Source organism: Lissotriton vulgaris, chromosome 4_1 (assembly GCF_964263255.1).
Source record: "Lissotriton vulgaris chromosome 4_1, aLisVul1.2, whole genome shotgun sequence".
NCBI lineage: Eukaryota > Metazoa > Chordata > Amphibia > Caudata > Salamandridae > Lissotriton > Lissotriton vulgaris.
This window is the reverse complement of record NC_141691.1, coordinates 410,371,717-410,394,949: the sequence shown is the minus strand read 5'-3', so window position 1 is coordinate 410,394,949 and position 23,233 is coordinate 410,371,717. Positions and strand designations below refer to the sequence as shown.

At 46.0% G+C, this 23,233-nt stretch overlaps 1 protein-coding gene across 1 annotated transcript in view; it reads right to left on the bottom strand.

Moving 5' to 3' along the window:
- Positions 1-21,111, bottom strand: part of APLN (apelin) — a 39,783-nt gene extending 18,672 nt beyond the window's left edge. The window contains exon 1 of the mRNA XM_086918812.1: positions 20,889-21,111. Within this exon, the coding sequence (XP_086774938.1) occupies positions 20,889-20,955 (67 nt within the window). The 5' untranslated portion in view covers positions 20,956-21,111. The remainder of the gene's footprint in view (positions 1-20,888) is intronic.
- Between the last annotated feature and the right edge of the window lie 2,122 nt (positions 21,112-23,233).

The following is a 23,233-nucleotide window of genomic DNA, read 5'->3' as shown; positions in this document are numbered from 1 at the left end:
GCAGCCCTAAAGCGCTTCTCCTTATTTTCTAGGCACGTGCTGCTATTTCATCCTGATGCTGGTCTAGCACGGCATGTTTCACCTGTATTAACGGATTTTTCATTGCTCATTTCATTAGTAACTGCACCTTTTCCCTGTGCTGCAGACGCTGACAGGAGGTATGCGGAGACATTCATTAAGTATTTCATCCAGTGACTCTCAATATAAAACTAAGGTCCTGATTCCAACCGAACTTACAGGTAGTTTGCAAAGTTCACACTCGGTTCCCCCAACAAATGTCACCGGGTGATGCCTAGTGGACTCTGTGGGGCAGGGACTCAAATTATTCCTAGATTGGGGAAGCCTGTGATGTTACAGTGTCACATGTGAGTCTGAATAATAGTGTGCACGAGAAGTTTTGCTTCAGGGTCACTGAAAACAGAAGTGTTTCTGTTCTTGAACTTTGACTTGGGCAACTAAGTCCCACAGAAAGCCCCATGGACATCTTCCGAACGGGACCGTCAGCTGCCCATCGAGAGAAATGTGTTTGCCTTGAAAATTGAGTAAATTGTAGCATCAGTAAACCTAGCAAGTTGCATCAGAACCTTGGGTATGTGGATTCGAGCATGCACATGGAATCCTTTGGCACTGCAACCTTGCAAAGCTTGTTTTAAAAACTTTGCAATCTTCCTAAACTTTACAAACTTTGCAGAGTTAAAAAGAACAAACAGCCAGCAGCGGGAGGAAACTCCTGGTAAATGTAAGTTAACTGGAGAACAACGAAGCAAATTACTCACTTTTAGTGGAGGAACGTTTTGCAAAATACTTCTCTTCCAAAAGCTGTTTTTGTATCAAACGTTTACCATGGTGTACACCCTGAACATGAAAACTAGAATATTAATGGCTCAGAATAGTTAGGGCGAAATATAGAAACCAAAATACCGATGGGTAAGAAAGTATAGATTTTACCGACCTGAGTCAAAATGTATGTAACCAACAGATATTTGTAGATCTGGAGTTATAAATAGTAAATCTAGTATTCTCTAAATGTACTTGCCTCCTAACGTTTGTCTCTCAATATTACGTCCTCGATGGTCTTGTAGGTCAGTTTTCTAGGCGTCAATATCCAGTCGAACACCCCCAGATTAAGCTGAATGAAGAAACCCACTAACCCCTCCAAACAAGGAGCCGTGCCAAGTGTGCCAAATTCTGAACATGCCGAATTTGGGTGGCATTGGGATACTTTAACAAGTAGAACAACTACAAGTAATGCTCGACATTCAGAAATTCCTGGGCGCCTGACACCCCTGGCTTACAATCGGCTGAGGTGTCTGGTTCAAAATGTTCATGGCCTTGTGCAGGCCCTGTGTTCAGAGCTGGCTCCAGTGCGGAATGCAATCTGCGTTCCATCAGAGAGACCAGTGCATTCTGTCTCGCGGAAACAAGCTGAAACCTGGGGATTTGTCACCTTTATCTCACAATCTTTGTTTTGTGTAGATATACCTGCTCCATCCGAATCACGAGTCCCAAGGGAACAGCACGGGTGTGGTGTGAAATCTCTATAAGAAATACTGTGTGAAATGAGGACTAACCTGGGTCATCGAATGAGGTATTTCTGATTTTCAAGAATCAGGAGTCACTGGTCAAACACCCACCTCCCCACAGTTCCAGCTGCCCCTGAAAGAGAGGAGCTATCCAGATTGTGGATGGATATCTTGTGATATTTCCGTTGTGCTATATATAAGAGAAATAAACCCCTCAGGGTCTCTGCGTTTCTTAGAGACAGACCCCACAGCATGGGCGTAGCGAACACCCCTGCTTTTGTAGCTACAGCGGGGTGATTTTTTTATGAGCCTCTTATCTGCAACTTTGCAGATGAGGGATCATAGTTAACTAAAAGCAAGAAACAAATGCGTCTTTCTAGAAAAAGGAGAGAAAGATGAATGAGTGGATGCAATAGAGGGTCAAAAGATGAGTGGGTAAAAGTATGGGTGGCTGAAAGGCTGGATGAGCGAGTAAAAGGGTGGATGAGTGGGTAAAGGGAGGGGTGGGCTGGTGAAAGGATGGGTGTGTGAATGGGTGGATGGATGAAAGTGTGTGTGAAAGGATTGATGTTTGAAAGGACGAATGGATAAGTGGGTGAGAGGATGGGTGGCTGAGTGGGTGGATGAGTGAGTGAAAGTATGTGTAGATCGGCGGATGAAAGGATGGCAGAGTTAATGGAAATCTGAGATGGATGGCAGTCTAAATGGAAACCTGAGAGAATGGATGATGTGTGGGTGAAAGGATGGCATAGTAAATAAAAATATGAGCGGATGGATGGATGCAAAGTACATGGAAGTCTGAGAGGTTGAACGGATGGTGGATGGATGAATGGCTGGGCAAAAGGAACAATTGATGGTTGGAAGGCTTTGTTGATGGATGTGTAAGTCAAATGATGGATGGCTGGATGTATGGATGATGGATGTGTGAAAGGATAGATAGATGGGTGGAATGTTTAACAGATGGATTGACTGGTGAAAGATTGAATGATGGATGAAGGAATGAATGGATGACAGAATAGTGGGCATCAGCAGGTAAATGAAGGGTGAAATGATGATGGATAGATGCTTGGATGGAAGTGACAAGCGAGCGCTTCTATGGAGGCTCATACTCACTTGTATTGCATGCTTTGTGCCATCAGAGGGTTGGATCAAAGTGAGGGATATTTTAATTTTCTGGGTAGTGTCCCAGGGTAATGGCAAAGATGCTCACAGAGATTTCATCACATAGTGTTACCTTCTTTTTAGGAGGAAGTATATGTGTTTATTTATTCAATGCTTCATGGCGAATATTAGCGTTGGGAGCAGCAAAGCATATTACACAAGGGTGTAACACAAGCCCCTGCAGCCCCTGTGGCACAGGGGGCCCTCAACCTTTTCAGAGGCCCTCCAATCCTTCAGGGGTCCCCATTCAGGTCAAGGACAATGATTACCCGAAAAAGAGACGATAAGGTGTTGCAGAGAACCCCATCCATGCAGGAAGGCAGTGAGAAAGGTGACACATGACGATCGGATGCGTTTGGTAAAGAGGAACTGGAATTAGTGAGAGAAAATATTTAGAGAAGAAAAGACCCCAGTTTTTCCTTGAATTGTAGGAAGCCCACAGGGTCGAGCAAATAGCGAAGCTGCTCATCCGGCGCACAAAGGCAACTATTGGCTGCGCAGTGTCAAACTGACACTTAATTGGGCCGTGTAGGTAGGGGTTTAACTGCAGCCATCGCTTCAGGAAGCCGCGCCTCGTAGCTGCGCACGCTCTAACTAAGCAGCGCGCGCTTTAAGTGACGTGAATTGTGTGCAGGATAATGGTTCCCCAGCTGTTCCGAGCGGGCCTGTACAATGCCAGGGCGGGCATCCGCTGACAGCACGGAGCATGCGTCAGAATGAGGGGCACTTCTGGCTCCTGTCAGAACCCCGAAGAGGCTTTTACCGCCTGCAGCACGGGCTCCTTTGTGGGGACCGTAGGGCTTTACCAGCCACGGAGGGAAGCGCCATTGGCCCCGCTGTCGCTCACCTCCGGGTGCTTTCGGGCTGTCACGGCTGGTGGTTTCGAAGTTCATTGTCCTTTAAAAAAAAGATTGGTTTAGACAGAGCTTCTCTTCGTTTATTATCACCTCTGCCTCTCAGCCAGCGTCCCATTCTCTCCCTCTTCCTCGTTGCAATTGTATTGTGGAACCTGATGGAACCCCGCTTCCAGATTTGGCACAAGTTTACACAGACTGCCTCCCCCACCCCCTCCCCCACCCACCCACACACATCTCCACTACCCAGGACCATTCACTGTTAAATATCAGCGGCCACAATCCAGCCAAATGCCAACAAACTACAGTAACTCAAGTAAATAAGTATCCCAGGCCAGGATATAATCGGCACCGGGCCTACAATAGGGCTACAGGGCCGTACACATGAAGAAATATTATATTTAAACTGCTCTTGACGTGACAATGCGTACAGAGAGGTTTTGTGCCGAGTTGGAGTCTCCAGGGAGGTGGGGCGGTCCCCTGACACCCGAAGGGTTCTGTGTTGCACCTCCACATCAAATACCTTGGTACTGGACAAGCAATGTATCTTTTATTCACACCTGATCCTTTCACCCTGGTGGAGGAAATGCTAATTACCAAAAAGATTAGCAAGTAGGTAAATTGATAGAAAAAAACATCCCTCTCTAAAAACAGGTGCCAAAACACACAAACATTTAGAAGAACAAGCATGATTGTTACTTTGTGAGTTCCATGACAATACTCTGTGCCCCTCGGAGATGTCACCTAGGTCTTTAAAGGTACAGTATTTTTGTTTTGAGCCTGGTTCAGAAAGCCTCTAGGCTACTAGAGTTTATAAATAACTGTTATTGCTCTAATGACGCTCTCCCACCTGGAGAAGGCCTGCTCTCCCAGACCATCTTCCTGACTGCTTGATGGCTTATATGATCTTACCCAGAGGCCTCTAACTACCTCCCAGGGGAAGTGTCTCACGCGCACCTGGAACTCTGAGATTGTTTGCGATAATTCCCCTTTTGATGTAGGCTGTCTCATATCATCTTGAAACCCCCTGGTCGAACAGAGCTCTCTTCCCAGGGCATGACATACCAAACGTTCAAACACATACTTTCTGAATTATATGTCTTTCATGTGACGTAAGTCGAGGTGATTCTATTTATGTTCGACATTTAAAGCTGCTGCAATCACAGCCAACATTATGTCCAGGCCATGTAAAAAAAAACATTACATGCTCTCTTAGAAAATCTCATGTAGGGAGATGGACCACCTCAAGAGTTTGGGAGTCCCACCCCTCATCTGCATTAGCCATCTGAGGGGTTTGTGATCTATTTAAACCCAGACGTGAGTCCAAATAAAAGTATGGTCTCACCTTCTTCGGTGACCACCAGGTACCACTGCAAAGGCTTCCCTTTCTATTGTACTCCACCTCTGTTCCTGGGGAAGGAGCCTCCTGCTGATGAAGGCCACAGGTTGGTCGAAGCCCTTCTCGTTCAGCTGTGACAGAAGAGCCCCAATGCCATTCTCTGATGCATCTGTCTGCATGATGAACTCTTTGGAGGTGTCAGGTGCCCCCCAGCGCTGGTGCTGTGCACATGTCCTCCCTCAAGGTGTCAAATGCTTTCTGGCCTTGATCGAAGTGCTCAGACCACTTCCTATGAATCTACACGTTTCCATAGAATGTACAAAAAATCCTGTATATAGATTATTGAATGTATGTAGCCTCCATTAACATTATGTAATCTCACACTCCTAGGGGTTTGATGCACTCCTAATAAATCAAGGTTTTCTATTAAATATAAGTAACTAGGCCCATTTCTGGACTCCCTGTGCACAGGTTCTGTTATCAGCACTTAACAACGAGTGTTCAGCGCCTGGCTACCCTGGGGGCTAAGGCATGCAGTGTCCAAGGACAAAGAATGTCATAAAGCACCTTCTGCAGGACCATTGTTGTAACAAAACACCCAACTGAAGGAAGGAGAACCTAATTAACACACACAATCTTTCCTTTTGTGACAGCTGTCACTTTGGAAACTTGAAAAGTAACTGAAAAGCCGCGTTTTACAGCGATGTGAAGTAAAGTCATAAAGTCAGGAGCTGCGGCTGCCTACATTTTAACAGGCTATAATTAAGGGGTATTTAGGGAGCCCGGACTATTTTATGGAAGTGGTGGTCAATAAAAGGCCAACTTGGTTTGTTCAGCGTCGCTCACTGTGTCCTCCTAGGTATGGTGGCCATGTGCAACGAGGGCAAAGCTTTGGGGAAGTGATCTGTTGAATTTAGGGATGCCTGAGCCAAATTAGTCTTGGGCAAATCTGCTTCTGCATATTTGTTTCTCTTGCATTTTTGCTGTCAGAAAAGGTGTTTCCTATGGGTGACAAAGGCTTTGTAAGGAAGTGAAAAATAGTTTTTTACACAAAATACCAAATTATTTGTCCATTTAACTTACCCTCAATTGACGTTTTGTAAAATGTTTTCTGTCTCCAGTATCTTGAACTCATTTTTATATAAATTGTGAGTTTAGATAAGGTATACTTTTGTAAAGGTATCATTTCACGTTGCATTGCTTGAGATTAGGATAGTGTGTGGTACATCCTTCGGCTCAAAGAAGACTTCCTCAGGAGGCTCCTAAGGAGTGCTTAAAACCTGCTGTTCAGCGCTTCCTGTGGCCTAGGCAGAGTATAATGTCTCGCCGAAGGGACACCAAAGGACTTGGCAGCTTATTTAGACTATGGCGGAGAGACTGCTGGTCCTCCAGGTCAGCAGAGGGATGCCCTCCACTCCTCTGGGAAAAGGCTGCCCACCTCATTTAGAGATCTCTTCAGCTGAAGGCAATGAAGCTTTGCAGATACTTTGCAGATACCGCACCATGCTTAGAGCGCCCATTCAGCAAAGTATTTTGTTTTTCAAAAACAAACTTCCAAGCTGGAAGTTTGTTATTAAAAAACAAGGAGAAATGGCCCTGTAGTGCTGTAAATTGTCTGCCAGTCTATGTAGGTAAATTCTTTAGCTTCCTATTCAGGACCGCCAAACGTAGCCTGGTGTTCGCAATCAGGAAAAATATATAATTGGACGACAGCAATACGTTGACCAATACCCCTAAGGCAGATGGGTCATCAATTAGATGTGCCTGCCAGTTGATCCAACAGAAACTCTGCCGTTGGAAATCTAGTGCTTTTCCCGAAGAAACTGGGGGAATAGCAAGTTTGGCGGATGGAAGAGATATTACTTTTTGTCAGATTTCCCACGTGGTACAATAATATCGCAAGCACCCAATGAGATCAAATGGGTTTTTGTTGGTTGGGAGTCTTTCGCCTTATCTTTTTAGTTTCCTATGCATTCTGGTGGGGAACATCACTTACAATGCATTTTTTACAACGCACTACCATTACATCGCAACCATTACAACGCATACCATTACAACACATTGCGCTGGGGGGCGCTCTAAGATAGGGAATATAGTTAATTTACTATCCAACACCTTCCCTGCTATCCATGGGGACTGGAGTTGGAATAGTAAATTAAATAATTCACTATCCAGCGCCTAAAAGCATTATACGTTGCAATGGACTGCGTGGTAAAAACCGCGTTGTAAAGGCATGCGATGTAAAAGCATGCGTTGTAGTGACACCAATCCTCGACATTGGCAAGTGACTGACAGACAGTGGAAAGCTTTCGGCAAGCACTGGCGTATGTGTGGGAGTCAGTCCTAATTATATCAAAAGTTGTTACCATAGCAAAATGCAGGCAGGGGAAGGAAGGTATGTTATACCTCGGGACACAAGGGAGTCAATACAGCTACGCCTTTTTTTAATTTTACACAGCTAAGTTATGAGAATGACAGAATGCCCTTCACTGCTTATTTAAGGGATCTCACGCATGTTATTTCAAACTGCTTATAATCATGCAGCATATAATTACCCAAAGTAAGGATGCCTTTATATTGGCTGCATATTGGTTAGAGGGATGACAATCAAGCTTGGGCTGTTACTGGTTAGAGCTAGATGCAGACAATGAGGGCCACTGTTAGACTCTCACACTAGCGGCAAAATGCACAGTAAGAGTCTTTGTGCCTGTTTTAGTACTTGAGCGCAAAAAACACTATTTGGAGATCTGCTTTTTCCCTTATCACCCCTTCTTGACAAGTGACAACAATAAGAAAAAAAAATAGTGCAGGGAAAGTGCATGTCAAATTGATACAAACACCAGTTATTCTCCATTTCTGCTCAATCAGTAAATTGACTGCAAGCACATGCAGAATACACAATGCAAATGCTGTTAGTAATAGGGATATGTTTCATTTTGCTGTGGAATATAGATGAGGAGATGTTATGTTATGTTATGTTAACGGTTTTTGTACCGCGCACAGCTGAGTGACCAGGGAGGGCACAACCCCGCTAAAGATGGGATTAACACAAAATAGCAGGAGGTTCGAAATTCATACCTTATTGTGTACCACTGATCTGGCCCTGGTCTTCTTGCAAATAAACGCAGTTTTCTGAGTGTCGACTTTAAATTAGACATAGAAGAAGGAAACAGCTTTGTAACTCGACTGTAAATTACCGCCTAGTACCATCTATGTTTTGTACTTCATCGGGATGACTCGCGACGGGGAAAGAAAGAATCACAATTCTTGGTCGCTTGTATGTTGTATAAAGTGTGCATGGAGAAAAGACAATTAACAGAACCCCGTATACTGCAGGGAATTGTTTACAGTGTGACAAGTGTGTCAGAAATCTAGTTTGCACCCATATGTGCTGCCTCTTCTGTGTCCCTGACCGACCCCTGACCTGCTGGAGAGTCAGTGCTATCTCTTGTTGTTTAGCTGTGTTCCACTTTGAGTTGTCCTAACAGGATGGGGTTTGTTATCAGAATGAAAAGAGCCCTGTTGGTGCTGTAGGGGAAGGAAAGACACTGCATCAAATTCCTGTAAACAAATGTCAACAATGACCATGCGCCTTTTATCCCTGCCACTTCCGGGTTCTTGCCGTTCACAGACAAGTGTCCCGGATCTTTGTGCCTCTCCTGCAGCATGTTCTTGTGTGCACACACATGTTATATCAAAAAAGCCTCCCTGACAGACTGCATGGATTGGATACACATATAGCCGCCCAATCATACCTCATCAAATGCTCACCTTAAATTTCTTTATAGTACACACTAAGACACACCTACAAATCATGATTTTGTGCGGCGCTGATATCAAAGATATGCACAGTAACAGTAGCCTATCCTGTTCGTTTGTTCTCCTATGCATTATGGTACATGTAGTCCAGTATTTATGATAATAAATGCAGCACCCTGAGATTACTTTAAGCCACGTATTAAAATCCGGTTGAATTGACAAGCCTCGGCTAGGGGGAAGCTACCAGTGAGCACCAATAGAAGTATAAGATGTGCACCGCTAATCATTTACACCACCATGTATGTAACTACATTGAATCAATTTCAACGTTTCACATGCTCACTGTGATGCAAAATATCTTTGATTATTTTACAGAACATGCGCGCTCTGGCACTTACACGCAAGTCATAACATGATTGCCCATGTGCTACGTAAAGGGGAGAAGCAGATGATCAGTATGGACGGATTTAGCAGCGGGGCACCCAGCTAGCATGGGTGGGCTTTGTACCCACGTCTGTTGGTACAGGTGGAGAGTGCCAGTGGGTTCCAGGGAAAGGCTTGCATGAGTGTGTACAAGTGAGGCTGAAATGCACTGGGACCTGGCAGGGCGACAAACTCACTAATATGGACTGAGAAAAAACGATCTATATGTGGCATGAATGGCTACGTCACAATGTAAAGGGCTTATTATACTGAAAAAAATAGAGAGTTGCCCCAGTTAGGCCAAAACTACCCGTTCCCTTATTATACTGAAGCCAGTTTTGTATGTGCATCCATCATATCCAATATTAGCCAGTACCATCGCCAGGAAGATCAGAATTACTATGTTTGGGTAAATGTTTATAATGTTGTGGAAAGGATTTGGTAGCCATGTTTCAGAGTGGAGAGTCCAGCGGAGGAGGTTCACTCTACTACAACAAGGAGCATTGTTATTAAACAGTGAAATGTGATGTCTGCATGGGTCAAAGTACACAGTACAATTGTCAATAAGCAAAGATATATGTTAATGCACAGTACATCAATTACCACAGTTCGTGTGTATAAGGTCGAATCTGGACTCTGTATGTAATCAGTGAGGTACTTGAAATACTTCAGAGACACTGGACTGATCATCGATCTTCCTAAGATGAAAGTTGGGTAGAACGAGGCAATCAATTGCCGCTTGTCTGGCAAATACTTTAAAAGCATCCAACCTTATGTAAGGCTGGCCTGATTCACAAGGATTAGCACAAATCCGTGATTCAAAAAGGTGTAATCATATAGTTTCAGAGAGGGGACAAATGTATTAGACACGGTTGCACAGCAGCACTGCTAATTAGTGTAGAGTAGGTGTGGGGGCACCGCATCCGGCATAATCAAAAGTCTGCACTACACCAGGTAGTGCAGGGATGAATGCCATATTTTAACGTTTCAAACCTTAAAATGTGATTGTAGGTCTGTTACGAGCGATTTAAAAAGATTTCAGAGTTTCTAAGTATTGATTTGTCCCACTTTGTGAAGTTCGACACTTTAATGTATGGGATGTATTCATATGCCAGATGTGGAGAGCCCAAATTGAGGCTGACAGCAGCAGCATCTGTGGTCTGGGCGTGGCTGTGCAATCCCTGGCATCATATTGTCAGTGGCAGCATTGGGTCTGTGTGAGCGTGCAATGACATCACATCCTTCTGTGAAAAAGGTTTGCCTTAACTTAGTGTGAGACCATCCCTAGAACTCTGCTAACTCTTCTGCAAATATGCTTAAGAGAATGGTACTTATTTAAGTACACACATCTCTGTATGAAATTGAATGTATTTTTGAGTATTTATAAGATTTGCACAATTCCACAAATTGGACGTTTGCTTGCACTTCTGTGTAATGTATTCTGCACAGCTTTTTGACATCGAACTTTCTGCTAAACCACCACGCAAAAGTATAAATAAGCCGCGGCCTCGAAATGGACAGACATCAGTGTGATACCTAAAATCCTTTGAAACCAAGGTCATCCGATCCAGTCGGGTACATAGACAGACCTGGAGAAGAAAACGTCCATTGCCAAGGAGTGGAGGGCCACTGAAGAGCCTCGACTTTTCCTCACCATAATTGTTTTAGGACAATAGGAAATAGAACCGCAATCTCCTCTTTGCCACCGGCAACACTTCTGTCAAACACAAGCTATTGTGTTTGTCTGGGCCGAAAAGTAGGATGAAGGATTTATGCAGTCTTCAAAACAGCACAAGCCCTCTCTACAGGTCCGCACAAAGACAAAGCTCGGTTATGTTGCAATGATTTATAGTTGGACAAGCGTGAACAAGGGATGATACCTGAAGAAGTCAACGATGAAGGGCTTCAGAGACAGACTGGGATAATTTACTATCATGCATGTCTCCCTGACGCTGTGCATTGACCTGAAAGAGAGGCGCTGCAGGAGATGCTTTCTAGAAGTTTATGAAGTCTTGTGATCTACGGAAGCTCTTCCTCCTAACAGCAGTTTAAACAGCTAGGGGTAAAGGGAGAGGACCATGGCCTCTGTCAGAGACATGACACATGGATATATTATAGGATGCTCAGTCACTTGAGGTCACTTGGGGAGGCTTTAAAGCATCCTGCTTTTAGGAAGAGCAGAGCTGGGACCTCTTCACTTGTCTTCTGCATGAAAGGATTCTTACTGCTGGGCGCTCATCACTACAAAGCCGCAGCCCCTTCCTACATTTTATGGCCAGTCCTTTGCACTGAGTAATATGTGAGCTTTCTTTCCATCAATAACTCTTAAAATTCCAATCTAGAAAAGGCAAAGATCATTGACTAAATATGAAACTGTGGGAGGAAATAGTCAAATGTAGTTTCATGCATCAGACACTTGTAGAGCCGAACATTTTACTGATATTTATGTTGTTGTGGTCACTGCATAAGCCGCAGGCTGTTTGAACACATATACATCAATAGTGATTTAGATTATCATTCCAATATGTGGTGTTAATGTATGGGGCTTAAAGAAAAAAAGCTAAGAATAGAGTCTCCCTCTGAATGAGGATTACTATTGTCTTCAAAAGCAAACAGCACAAGATGCCAGCCGCAACATGTGTGACAATGTTGAGAAAACTATGCGGCCTCAATTGGCTGCATTTTAATTGGCTGCAAGACTGGCCCAAGTGCGCATAATTGCTGCCAAAATAAGCACTCCAGAAACATAATGTCTGCTTGCCATATGTGTAACAGCACACCCAGCTCTGAATCCCCACCAGCACCCTGTCAGCTCAGAACACGAGAGACTTATTCTATTAGGAAATCCACAGACAAGAGCTCTCCTTCTTTTGTGCGAATGTAGCCTGAAAAATACAGCTTCAAGATCTGTACATTTATATCCCAGAGTGCGGTCTGCGTGCAGGTTACAGTTCTTGCGTGACTGGTGCTTACTTTTGTTTCGGGAAGAGGATTCTCCTTGTAGATATTCAAGTTCTAATCATTGGCAGTTCTTCCGCTTTACAAAACCCTCCTGGTCTAACTAATTCTCCAACGAACATAGCGTGTATTTGTAAAGCGCACGTTCTCCTGTGGCCATCTTGGCGCTGAATAACAGATGTTTATTGTTACCCAAGTCAACAGTACTCATTTTATAGACCTCAGAAGGAGTAGAACCTGTGACCATGAGGTCAAACACAGGCCCCTACAGTGGACTCATTAGTCCACTAAGCCACCAGACTTGGCACACTTTGGAGTTTCACATTCACAAACAGAGTGGCATTGGTACCCAGAGTGGCATTGGTACCCAGAGTGGCATTGGTACCAAGAGTGGCATTGTTACACAGAGTGGCGTTGGTACCAGTTGTATGTTAGGCTGGAAGCATGACGGCATGGTGCTGCACTGAGAGATGTCCAATGGAGGGTCGTTTTGGAGGATTATCAGTGAGTCATGTTTGGGCCACCTCAGTCCCAACAGCACAGGAAGAGGAGTGAGGAGCCCCCTGACTTAGGATTGGTGGAAGAAGTGAGTTGTGAACCTGCTGGGTCAGATGGGAAACAGTTATCTAGTGGATGTTTTGTTTGGAAAGTGTATGGAAGTAGAAACCCTTTAGTTACAAGTGATGTCCTTTCCCAGGATTGTTTTCATAGATGTTGGAGAACTCAATTAGAAGATTGTTTTGTAAATTGTAGTGCAGCATAGCATCATCCGTGATGAGGTAGCCTTGATTTGTGGACAGCCATGGCAGAGACGCAACCAAATAGAATAATTTGTAATGTAGCGCTTCAACGCGAAATCTCAAGGGTGGGGCAGTTGTGAGGCGTGCGATGGTGATTGCAAAGCAGTGAATTTGGTGACGACTTGCAAACTATTGAACTGTTTTGAGAGCCTAATGGATAGGACAATATTAACGAGAAGAGATTGTGTAGGATGCAATAACTGTGACTTGATGGAAACTGTTTAGAATGTAAATGCTTGTCTCTATAGTGGAAATTATAATGGTTGTTGTTTATTTGTTGAGGAGAAGAATGTGGATGGGAGGTGCTGTTGCAAGATCTTTCGTATGTTGCATATTGTTAAGACAGGAGCTTAACGGCCCTTAAACCACAGATCATAACATTAAAGGGTCAATGAAATAGCTCCAACCTACACGAGTGTTAGCTGTTGATATAGAACCAGTCCTGGTTCAACCCTGCAGAGATTTTCAGGAACGTGAGGAGCAGGGTAGGCCTTGCAGGCAGAGAGGGTGGAGAGTTCTGAACAGTTGTCAAACACTCACAGTTAATGACAAAGTGATTTAAAATCCTCCTCCACACATTTTGCACTGGTCATCATGGCTTCTAGGCAGACATTGGAGAATTCATGGAATGTGCCAGTGAAAGCTGGTAAACCTCAGAATAAAGAGTTAATCAATAACAAGCCTGGGGTAACTTTCTTCCTTATGAGATGAGGCATGGACTGGTGATTGGTCCCCAACTAAATTGCCTTTATTCTTCACTGGGTATGTTCTAGTCAAATCCTTGCCCATAGATTTCCCAAAGGGACAAGTGAGTCTGAAGAAACCAGTGGAATATGAGAAATGACGTAATGGGGGTATGCTTTAAAGAGCCTATTAAAGAGGAAGCAGCACTTACATTGATACAATGAAATAAAACACACCACACAACATACTTAGGAATACAAAGGAGAGTATTACGGATGGAAAGCATCACCCTAGTTGCACAGCCAAGAGCTGTTCGTATTTCTTTCACCTGCCATGTCCCTGCCCAGAAAATGAATGGACTTGGCCTGAATCCCATATTTCTGCAAAATGTAGCAAAGTATCAAATGGCATCTGTGGAGCCCAAAACTGGCTGGAGAGCAGTGAATGGAGAGCTGAAAGGGGATGTAGCAATGAAATATGATTCATATTTGTTTATGATGCAGAATATTTGGCAGGTGGATTGTTCCTATGAAGGAAAAGGCCAGGTGGCCTGCCTACTAGGGTCGCTCCCACTTGCCAAACCCCTTTTCATCATCTAACCCTGCACCACACAAAATCTGATGTGCACGCGGCTTTTCCACTGTACATAGATCTATCTGTGGGCATAAATATCCACAGCTCCTGATTCGGTGATTCAAGGTCTCGTTATTGATACATGAAGATTACTTGTGTGTGTGCAGCAATGTTTTCATTGGCAGTGCAAAAAGTCCGTGTAACGGTCCCATGTTGCCTACACTTCACAAGTTTGGAGATCACAGATAGCCATTACAATTTCCTACATATCCTATCGACAACAAAAATGCACTTTCTTCATTATTAATTAGGTGCATGGTTGGAGAAGGTATTTCAAGGAAAGGTTTTGGGCTGTATTGAAATTTTGGAGACCTGTCTCACTTGACAATTTGGAATTTCTTAGCAATGAAGGAGTATGCTTACTGCCATCAAGAACAGCTGCTCAGCAGACACCAATGTAAGTAAAAAGTCAACCAACTGTCCCCTTCATATGACACAGGGTAATTGTGCAATCGAGCCTGGAGTTCAGGGGGTTGCCTTGAGATCATTACCCTTAAATGTTGTAAGACATCCCCAACAAGGGAGTCTGAGAGACTTGTGAGCAATAAGTCCAGGTAGGGAAACATCCTTTACAACGCAACTTTTACCACGCACTGCTATTACAACGCAGGTTTTACAACGAAAACCATTACAACGCATTGTGCTGGGGGGCGCTCTAGGATAAGAATATATTTAATTTACTATCCAACACCTTCCCTACTATCCACGGGGACTGGAGTTGGAATAGTAAATTAAACTATTCACTATCCAGCACCCCAAAGCGATATGCGTTGTAATGTTATGCGTAGTAAAACCTGCATTGTAACAGCATGCGTGGTAAAAGCATGCGTTGTAACGTCATACATCCGCCAAGGTACAGCATAGAATTTAAGGACAGATTTGAAACTAGAGCTTTCTACCCAATGAGGACCGAAATTCTCATTAACATGTTATGCATGTGTATGATTTCATTGAGTCCAAAGCTGCGTGGAGGCCAAAAGAGCAGCTGGCATTGAGGACGGTTTAAGATGACTTGAGATTGTTTACATTAGGCGAACTGTATGAACAGAGGGTGAAGTCTGCTGTAAAGAAGCCAGATTGCCTAGACAGACACATTAATCAAGAGCAGTGCACTAAATTGTTATCACACCTTCTTTGATTATAGCTTGAAAGGAAGGGGCGGGGCAACACACTCGACTCTGAAGCAGGGCAGTGGCGGCATGAGGGTAGGTAGGAGCCCCCCTCATGCCCACTGAATGGCACGGCCCTGCCCCTCTCCCGCCTGAGCACCTGCAGCGGTCTGGCTCCACTGCAGTCCTTTGGCTTCAAGGCACACGCGCTCTCCTTTCATCCCCCATCTGCGTGAGAGGTGTCTATAGATTATCACACAGGAATCACAGAGCCCGGATTCCAGGGAGCTTTCTTTACATTGCTTTGTAAAAGTCTGCTTTTCATTAACCCTTTCAACCCTGGGCGAACACTCTCTTAGCTTTTGTTTGACACATATGTACCGTGGACATGCAGACGCTTCAGGATGCCTCTTTGGAAGCAGCTTGCCCATTTGGGCACCTTATTTTTTGTGCTTGTGTTGTTCTTTCCAAAGCTTCAATTAATGGCTCGGGTTTGACTGAAAACATGCATTAAAGACTAGAAATATCTGTTAAGTGTCACCTTGCCATGCCAGCCTATATCAAAGAAGGTTCAAAGAACCAGAGCTTTTTATTGCCCATACACATGTATGTTATTGATAATGTGGGGTGTTTTAACCTTGCTTCATCAATATAAGACGAACAGGCTTACCTAAACCGGGACAACATGCAAATAAAGGTGGGAAGCGAACTTTCCACAGACATCACAAACTCCCAACCCCTTCATACATCACAAATATCGCTCAACGTGGGGCAGTGTTGGCATCTCAGTTAGCAAGTGCCCTGTGTATTTTCTCTGTTCAAACTGATGCGTTCTAAAGATGTTAGACCATCCTGGACAGATGAGTAATGATATGAAATGCATCTTTTGGACTGCAAGTCTTGTATTCGAGTGATAATGTCAGTGGCTTCCCAGTGGTACATCTTCCAAATATCCATCCCCTGAGACCTTCTACCATTCTCTCTTCCAGTAACTACAGCAGCCCAAAGTGTTTCGTAGAAGCCCGACGCTGGAACTACTGAATGACAGCGTAGCCAAATGCCAAGTCTGCTTAGTTTTAATTCCACCTCAAGCATCTTTCTTCCACCACCCTAAACTTTCTGTTTATTTATCTCGCATTTGTACATTTTTTGTCTTTATCGCTCTTTTTCCTTTCTCCCTGTTTTGTCTTCTTTCTCCATTTGCTTCTGCTCTTTCATACGCTGGGCCAAAGTCCCATGTAGAACCACCTGCTCAAATCAAGCACAGCTCTCAGCTCGGTATCTCTTACATGGCAGATGTGAAACTCGCAAACACACATGGAGATGGGTCATTTTTAAGCATAGTGTATTCGTCATATAATTGGGATGTGCAGGGAATGTTTGCTTAGTCTTCGCTTTTAGATTTGTGTGGAAACATTCCTTAACATTGTTATGTGACATGATATCAACAAAATCTTGTATTGCTGCATGGTTGGGTACTGTTCCAACGGAGGGGGTGGAAGTTGGGGCATGTGGTGATGAACAAGTGGGCAGCATGAGCTATTTCCATAGGGATGCGTTGAAGAAGATGTGTGTTTGCAGGCTATTCTGGACTGTGGGTGTTGTGATGTGCGCTCCTATGATCTGGGATTTGGTGTATTGCCAGGGTGAACGATTTACAGCGTGCTGAGGTTTGCATTTCAGGGTTGTCGCTGTTTCACGTGAGGACCTGAATGGATGAGTTAAGAGTTATCTTGTGCAGATTTGTAAGTATTTGCTGAATATGCTTTTGAAGATTAGCCCTATAGTCTTGCATTATGTGCTTTCCTTGATGGATTCAGTGGCAGCTTTTAGAGCTATGGACTCCAAATGAACACACTGACAGGGCTGTAGGTATTCCAGTTACATGGATGTGTTCGTGCCTCTAACTACACCATGGTTTGGTGGTTTCTCTGAACACTGGCTGGGGGACCGAGAGCTTATGACTTCTGGCTCAGCTCCAACTGCTGTGGAACAATACGAAGGAAACTGAGTTTTGTACAAATAAATCACACATACGGATTGTTGAAAGGAAACCTTGCTCTTTACAGGAGTTACTGTTTAATGCATATGGGGAGTTGTCTCTCCATGTGAACCCAGGACTGTGCGAATCTGGTGAACAAAGTCCTGTGCACACGAAAGATTTGAGTTGTCTCCAGGTGGAGACTTAAATTGAGCAGTGTTAACGAAAAGATACAAACGATTTGTCTGGTAACAATGTAGAATTTAATCGTGCAATGAATGTTCAGTACATCCAAGTAGCAAGTAATAGACAAAATTAAATGAAGCCGACACGTGTTTCGTCACAGCGTGTAGCGGCTGTGACTCATCAGGGCTCAAACGCAGGGTGTGCGAAAGAAGGGGTCAGTGGCGTGCGCGGTTAGAGCAAGCACCTCGACGGTCAAAGTAGAGACAGGTGGATCTCCAACTTAGAGATATGAACGGATTGCACGGGTCCGTGCAGGCGTTACCATCGGCATCCGGGTTGTGGATGCATATGGGGAGCTGTCTCTCCATATGAACCCAGGACTGTGCGAATCTGGCATGTCTTTGTATGTAGGGCCTGCAGACTGCTCTATGTTGCATGTGCATCAGGTCTAAATGTGGATGAATGTCGCACTCTCTCACCAAATTACTCAATGTTAATCGATATGTGTGCTGCTCTGTATTAATGCCTGCCAAGCATTATAATATGAATTTTGAATTATGGCCTAACACCACAAGGGCTGCTAGGACTACAGTGCGCACTACTTAAATTTAAATTATAAACGTTCGAACGTTTATAATTTAAATTTAAGTAGTGCGCACTGTAGTCCTAGCAGCCCTTGTGGTGTTAGGCCATAATTCAAAATGCATGTGCATCAGGGACATATGGAAACATCTGGCTTATTCTGTTGGATAGGCGTGGTTATCTTGTATGTCACAAAGACAGGAGAGGCAGAACCGAATGTGCCCTACTTACCCAAGACCTGGGTGTGTTGCACATGACAAACTGCCTCCTTCAGGCAGCTGCCTGTTGTATGTAGCCCTGTGACAGGTCGGGTACCCCTGGCTGGAGCTCCTGAGCTCGAACCTGCCTGCACGCCTGCTGCTGCCTGCACCCTGCCTCTCTGTGGGCAGATGGGCGTAGCTTCCACCCTGCTAGAAACTGGAGAGCCCCATGCGTTCCTGCGAGGCATCTTTATGCGAGGCTTGCGTGGCCTTGAAAGCTAATGTACCGCTGTATAATTTATGTTGGCCCAGTAAAAGGCAGTGCACGCACAGCACATGGCATTCCTTCTGAGGAACACGCAGATATATAAACCAGGGGCATCGCAGTGTGCTGCTCTTTAACGGGGACTGCCCAGAAACACTACGCTCTCGCTTCCGCCGCTTTCATTCTGTCGCGCTGATAGTATGATACTTTAAGAGAATGAATAGTAATACACAATGCAGCTCGTTGCACCGCATGACAAACACTTGACAAGCATTCCCATTTCCTGTCAGCATGGCATGGCAAAGCCCACCTGCACAACATGCATATGACTGAGTGAGATGCAATAACCACTAAAGGTCTGGCTGGCGCTTTATCTATCTACCTATCTATCTATCTATCTGTCTGTCTGTCTGTCTGCCTGCCTGCCTGCCTGCCTGCCTGTCTGTCTCTGTCCGTCTGTCAATCAATCCATGCAACCCCTACTCACACCTCACTCTGCTCTTTACTCACGCCTCACTCTCCTCTTTCTCTCTCCTTGTGTACATATCTTGTAAGGCCACTTAGCTCCCCCTCACCTTTTCCCTTTTCTACAGCTTCTCCTTGTCACTGCGCCCTGTCCCTTCGCCCTCCCTGTCTCTTCAGCTCCGTTGAAACACGGCCTTCCGCTGCCCTCGACCTTCGAGGAGGCAGGCTGGCACGAGAGTGGCATGCCGAATGCCAGACAGAAAATAAAGCGGCTCGAGCACGCCCTGCCCCTTCCATTGGCAGGCGGCTCTTGGAAACAGGTTCGGGCGAGAGGGGCCTGGCAACAGAGCTGAGACGGAGCCCATTCGCGGGCGAGGTGGCAAGCCTCGCAGGATGCCAGGATGCTCGGAGCCTAGTTAGCACAAGAGCTCTTCCTCCCCTGGGGCCGCCTGAGGCGAATCTTCAGACCGCAGCCAACAGGGGGTGAGCCTGTGGAATAATGCCGTCACCGCCAGGTAACTCCAGGTGGACACAACCTCTGTGGCGCGCCCCTCCCCCGAAAGCACGCTAATAACACAAACCCTCACTCCACATCTATTGAATGTATTCGGGAGTATGTTTTTATTAAACACGACTGTCTGTTCTGTGCCGGTTACATGCAGGCGCCCGCACCCCGCGCGACTCCAGCTTTCCAGGTGTGCCCGGGAGGGGGGTGAGGCCACCATCTTACAGAAGCAGGTAACGTCCAAGGGTGGTTGTGCCACAGTCCAGCCCTCTGTGCTCGGCACACGCCCTTTGATGCACAGCAGCAGGCTGGGGTCGGAGAGACGTCTTCACGCAACAAGTGTGCACATGCCAAGGCCATGCAGACAGATGGAACACGCGCCAGAACCAGGGTGTGCTCAGCGTTGCACACGCGCGGGAGGTGCCACAGAGCAGGCAGCTACCGTGAGGCTCCTCGGCTGGTGACGACGCCTCGTGCAGCCTGGACAGACCTGCGCCCGGGGTTATTTTTAATATTCAGCGAAAAGCTAACCGAGGGCGCCACATTAACACCTTCACTCATTCCCTAAGGCTCAGCATCATTTGATGTAAGCTACTCCCACCAGGGCTCACTGGCGTGGCTGCACAGTGCACACACTCTCAGCACTGAAAGCAACTGGGAGGCAACCGTTCAAAACTCCGTACTTCTGCACTCTTCCATTTCTGGGAACATGCAAAGCTGCAACCACTGCCCTTTCACTGAGAAACTCAGCCCCCGTCACAATCCCTCCAGGGAGGAGAGGAGGTTGAGGTTCGGAACTCTGTACTAAACACCATGTGGCATGTACTCTAATCTCTTTTCTCCTACTCGACTTACTTGTGTGATCTTAGACAAAATATATTGTTAACCACTGCCATACTTTTTTTTATCCGAAAAATAAATATATTCTTCCAAACACAATAAAATACCGCCATCATAATACAATGCCGGAAATTCGCATTTTCCCTTGATACTATACATGCGTCCAGGGCAAGGAGTGCAGGTACAGCCAAGCTCACCAGAGCACACGAGCACACCTACGGTGTTACATTTTTTATATTTAAAATACAATTATGCTCCTGCCGAGACATGTTCCGAACGTGTCATAATTCATAGAGCCATCATTGATGAACCATCGTAATAAGCACTAACTATCGCTCGCCTATCAAGTACAATTCTTTACATTTAAAATAAAACCACGCGCAGACAAACTGTAAACTTAAAAAACACACGTGCATTTTTACAAACTCCGACAGAAAACGCAATGTCAAAGTGCACAAACTTGACTGGCCATTCAACCCTGGCTGTTAATCATTAGCCCTAGGAATAATAACTCCGGGGCGAGCAATTAAAGTAAGCCCCCCTGCGCGAGGCCATCAGCCTCGCGGGACGCCACCCTGGCCCTCACGTGCACCCCAGGCTGTGCACCAATGACAGACTCACCTCCGCTGACCGACGTCAAGGTGAGGAAGAGCAGGAGCAGCGCCAAGGTCCACACGCTGAGATTCATGGCTGGTGCCCCTGGGCTGGGAGGGAGCCTGGCAGCGGCAGAAGAGAGCGGCGCTCTGTGTGAGCAGAATCCACGCTGCAGCCTCTCAGTCTGGAGAAGGAAGGCGGGCGGGCTCCGGCGGTGGGGGCTCTGCTGTGCCAGGCTGAGCTGCGCTGAATGCTCTCACTCACTATGGGGGCTGCGTTTTGTATTGGAGCCGGCTGCTTTGGATGAGAGCCCAGTTGGTCATGTGGTCAGTGGAGCGGTGGCACCGGGGACCTCCCCCACCCCCTCTCTCCCTCGTAGCGCCCGCACCATGAATTGAACGGGCGAATGGGGGAGTTAGTGCAACAAAAGCATTTGGCTTTGACAAACACTCACATTACAATGCAGCTTGGATCCACGCCAGAGGGTTTCCAGCTACTTGTGTCCGTGCACAGGAAACTTATTTTGCGAGGGAAAAAGAAACCCCGACATTAACCAGTTTCTTGTCTAATTATTTCCTCAACATCTGTAGAAAAACATTTGAGAACAACACAGGTTTTTCCTGATGTCTACTTTTGCCAAATCATAGATAGAATCGTAAATTGCTGTTCATTTATAGCTCTAGGTCTTTCCATTTTAATATCACGTGTCTGAGAATCCCTTGCTCCCCGCTGCTCTCTGATGTACTGTGTGGAGACTGCTGGAAAGCTCTCATCGCCATCATACCCTCATCTTGTGGGGCAGCTTAACACTTAGGCCAGGGGTTGGCGCTGCCATGCAATGGGCTATCAATGAAGTCCTCGCCGCTTACCTGTGGGCACAGTCCACACACTGTGATTATATAAATGATGAATCGCCTATGAAATACATAGAAAAGATGCAGGTTTGTTACTCATGAATGTTGATCAATACATTTTTTTTTATATAACGCTTAACTCGAGGGTTTTGCTTTTTGAAAGTGCGACCAACATTGGCATGCAATATCGCTAATATACAGATAAGACAAAGTAATTCACTGAAATCAAACAATCTGTGATTATATTCCAGTATCCATTCGTCCACACTGCCAGATCAAAACATACAACCAGATATTATCACTGCAAGTTTTTTCGGCTGCTGGATACAAAAGTAGTGTATGATTTAGAATTTTCTGTGGTGGTAATTTCCTAGCATTCATTCCTAAAACATTTGTCGGCCCCTGGCGATGGGGTCCTTAGGGTCTTACGAGGTTCGGGGGCGGAGGAGGCAGAGGTGGGAAGGGCACCCTCCACTTAATCTTACATAGTGGGCCCCGGGTTTGGGGTCCCTGGGGATAAAATGCTGCCTCCAGGCAGGTCGCTCCACACACCGCGCAGCTCCACCTATATACGCAAGTGCCCCCAGCCCAGCTGCTGCTGCTGTGACTGGGTTTAAAGCCTGCCGTAGGCTCTGCTCGTTTTTTCAGTTTGTGATAATTGTGCTATGTTTGCCTCTCTGTCACTGTACTGTGCCCGGTTTTGTTGCTCTGTGAATGTAGCGTTTTTTTTTGTCCCCCACTGTTTCCCCCTTTGCCTTCTGTTTTCCCCTCACCGCTTCTTCCCATTCCCGGTTCTCGCCGCTGCGTCCCCTCCCCCCTCGTCGTCCATTGGCCTCCTCGCTCCCACCTCCCAGCTGCTCCTCCCTCCCACCTCCCCTCATATGGCGGCCACTGCTCGGCTGCGACACTGGTGCTCCAAAGGCTCACCTAAGGCAAGCCTGTCTGCGCCCGTCCGTGCCTAGACCACGCTCAGCTCTAAGACCCCTGGCCCTCGCAAGAGCTACGACACCCGCATCCACTACTACCTCAGCACCCTCCACACACACAACACCGGACGATCAAGCACCTGCTGCCTAGCTGCAGCGAAACGCACCCATGGTCCCCTCTCCTGCCGGGACTGCAGCTTCACCAGCATCCGGCCCACCAAACCACCTACCAAAGAACCCAACTACCTCAGATGCATCCTGCTCAACACCCGCTCCGCCCACAAACACGCCGTTGAACTCTGGGACCTACTCGACTCCAACGCCCCAGACGTCATCTTCCTGACGGAGACCTGGCTGAACCCCTCCTCGGCACATGACATCAGGCTACAAGATCACCTGCAACGACTGCACCAACGGAGTAGGAGGAGTAATTGCCATCGTCCACAGGAACACTCTCAAGATCTCGATGAACACCGATGACACTCTCAGCACCGCCGAACACCTGCACTTCCCGATTCACACAGACCCCCAACACCACCCTCAGAGGAACCCTCCTCTACAGACCCCCGGACCCCGACCACAGTTTAGCGAC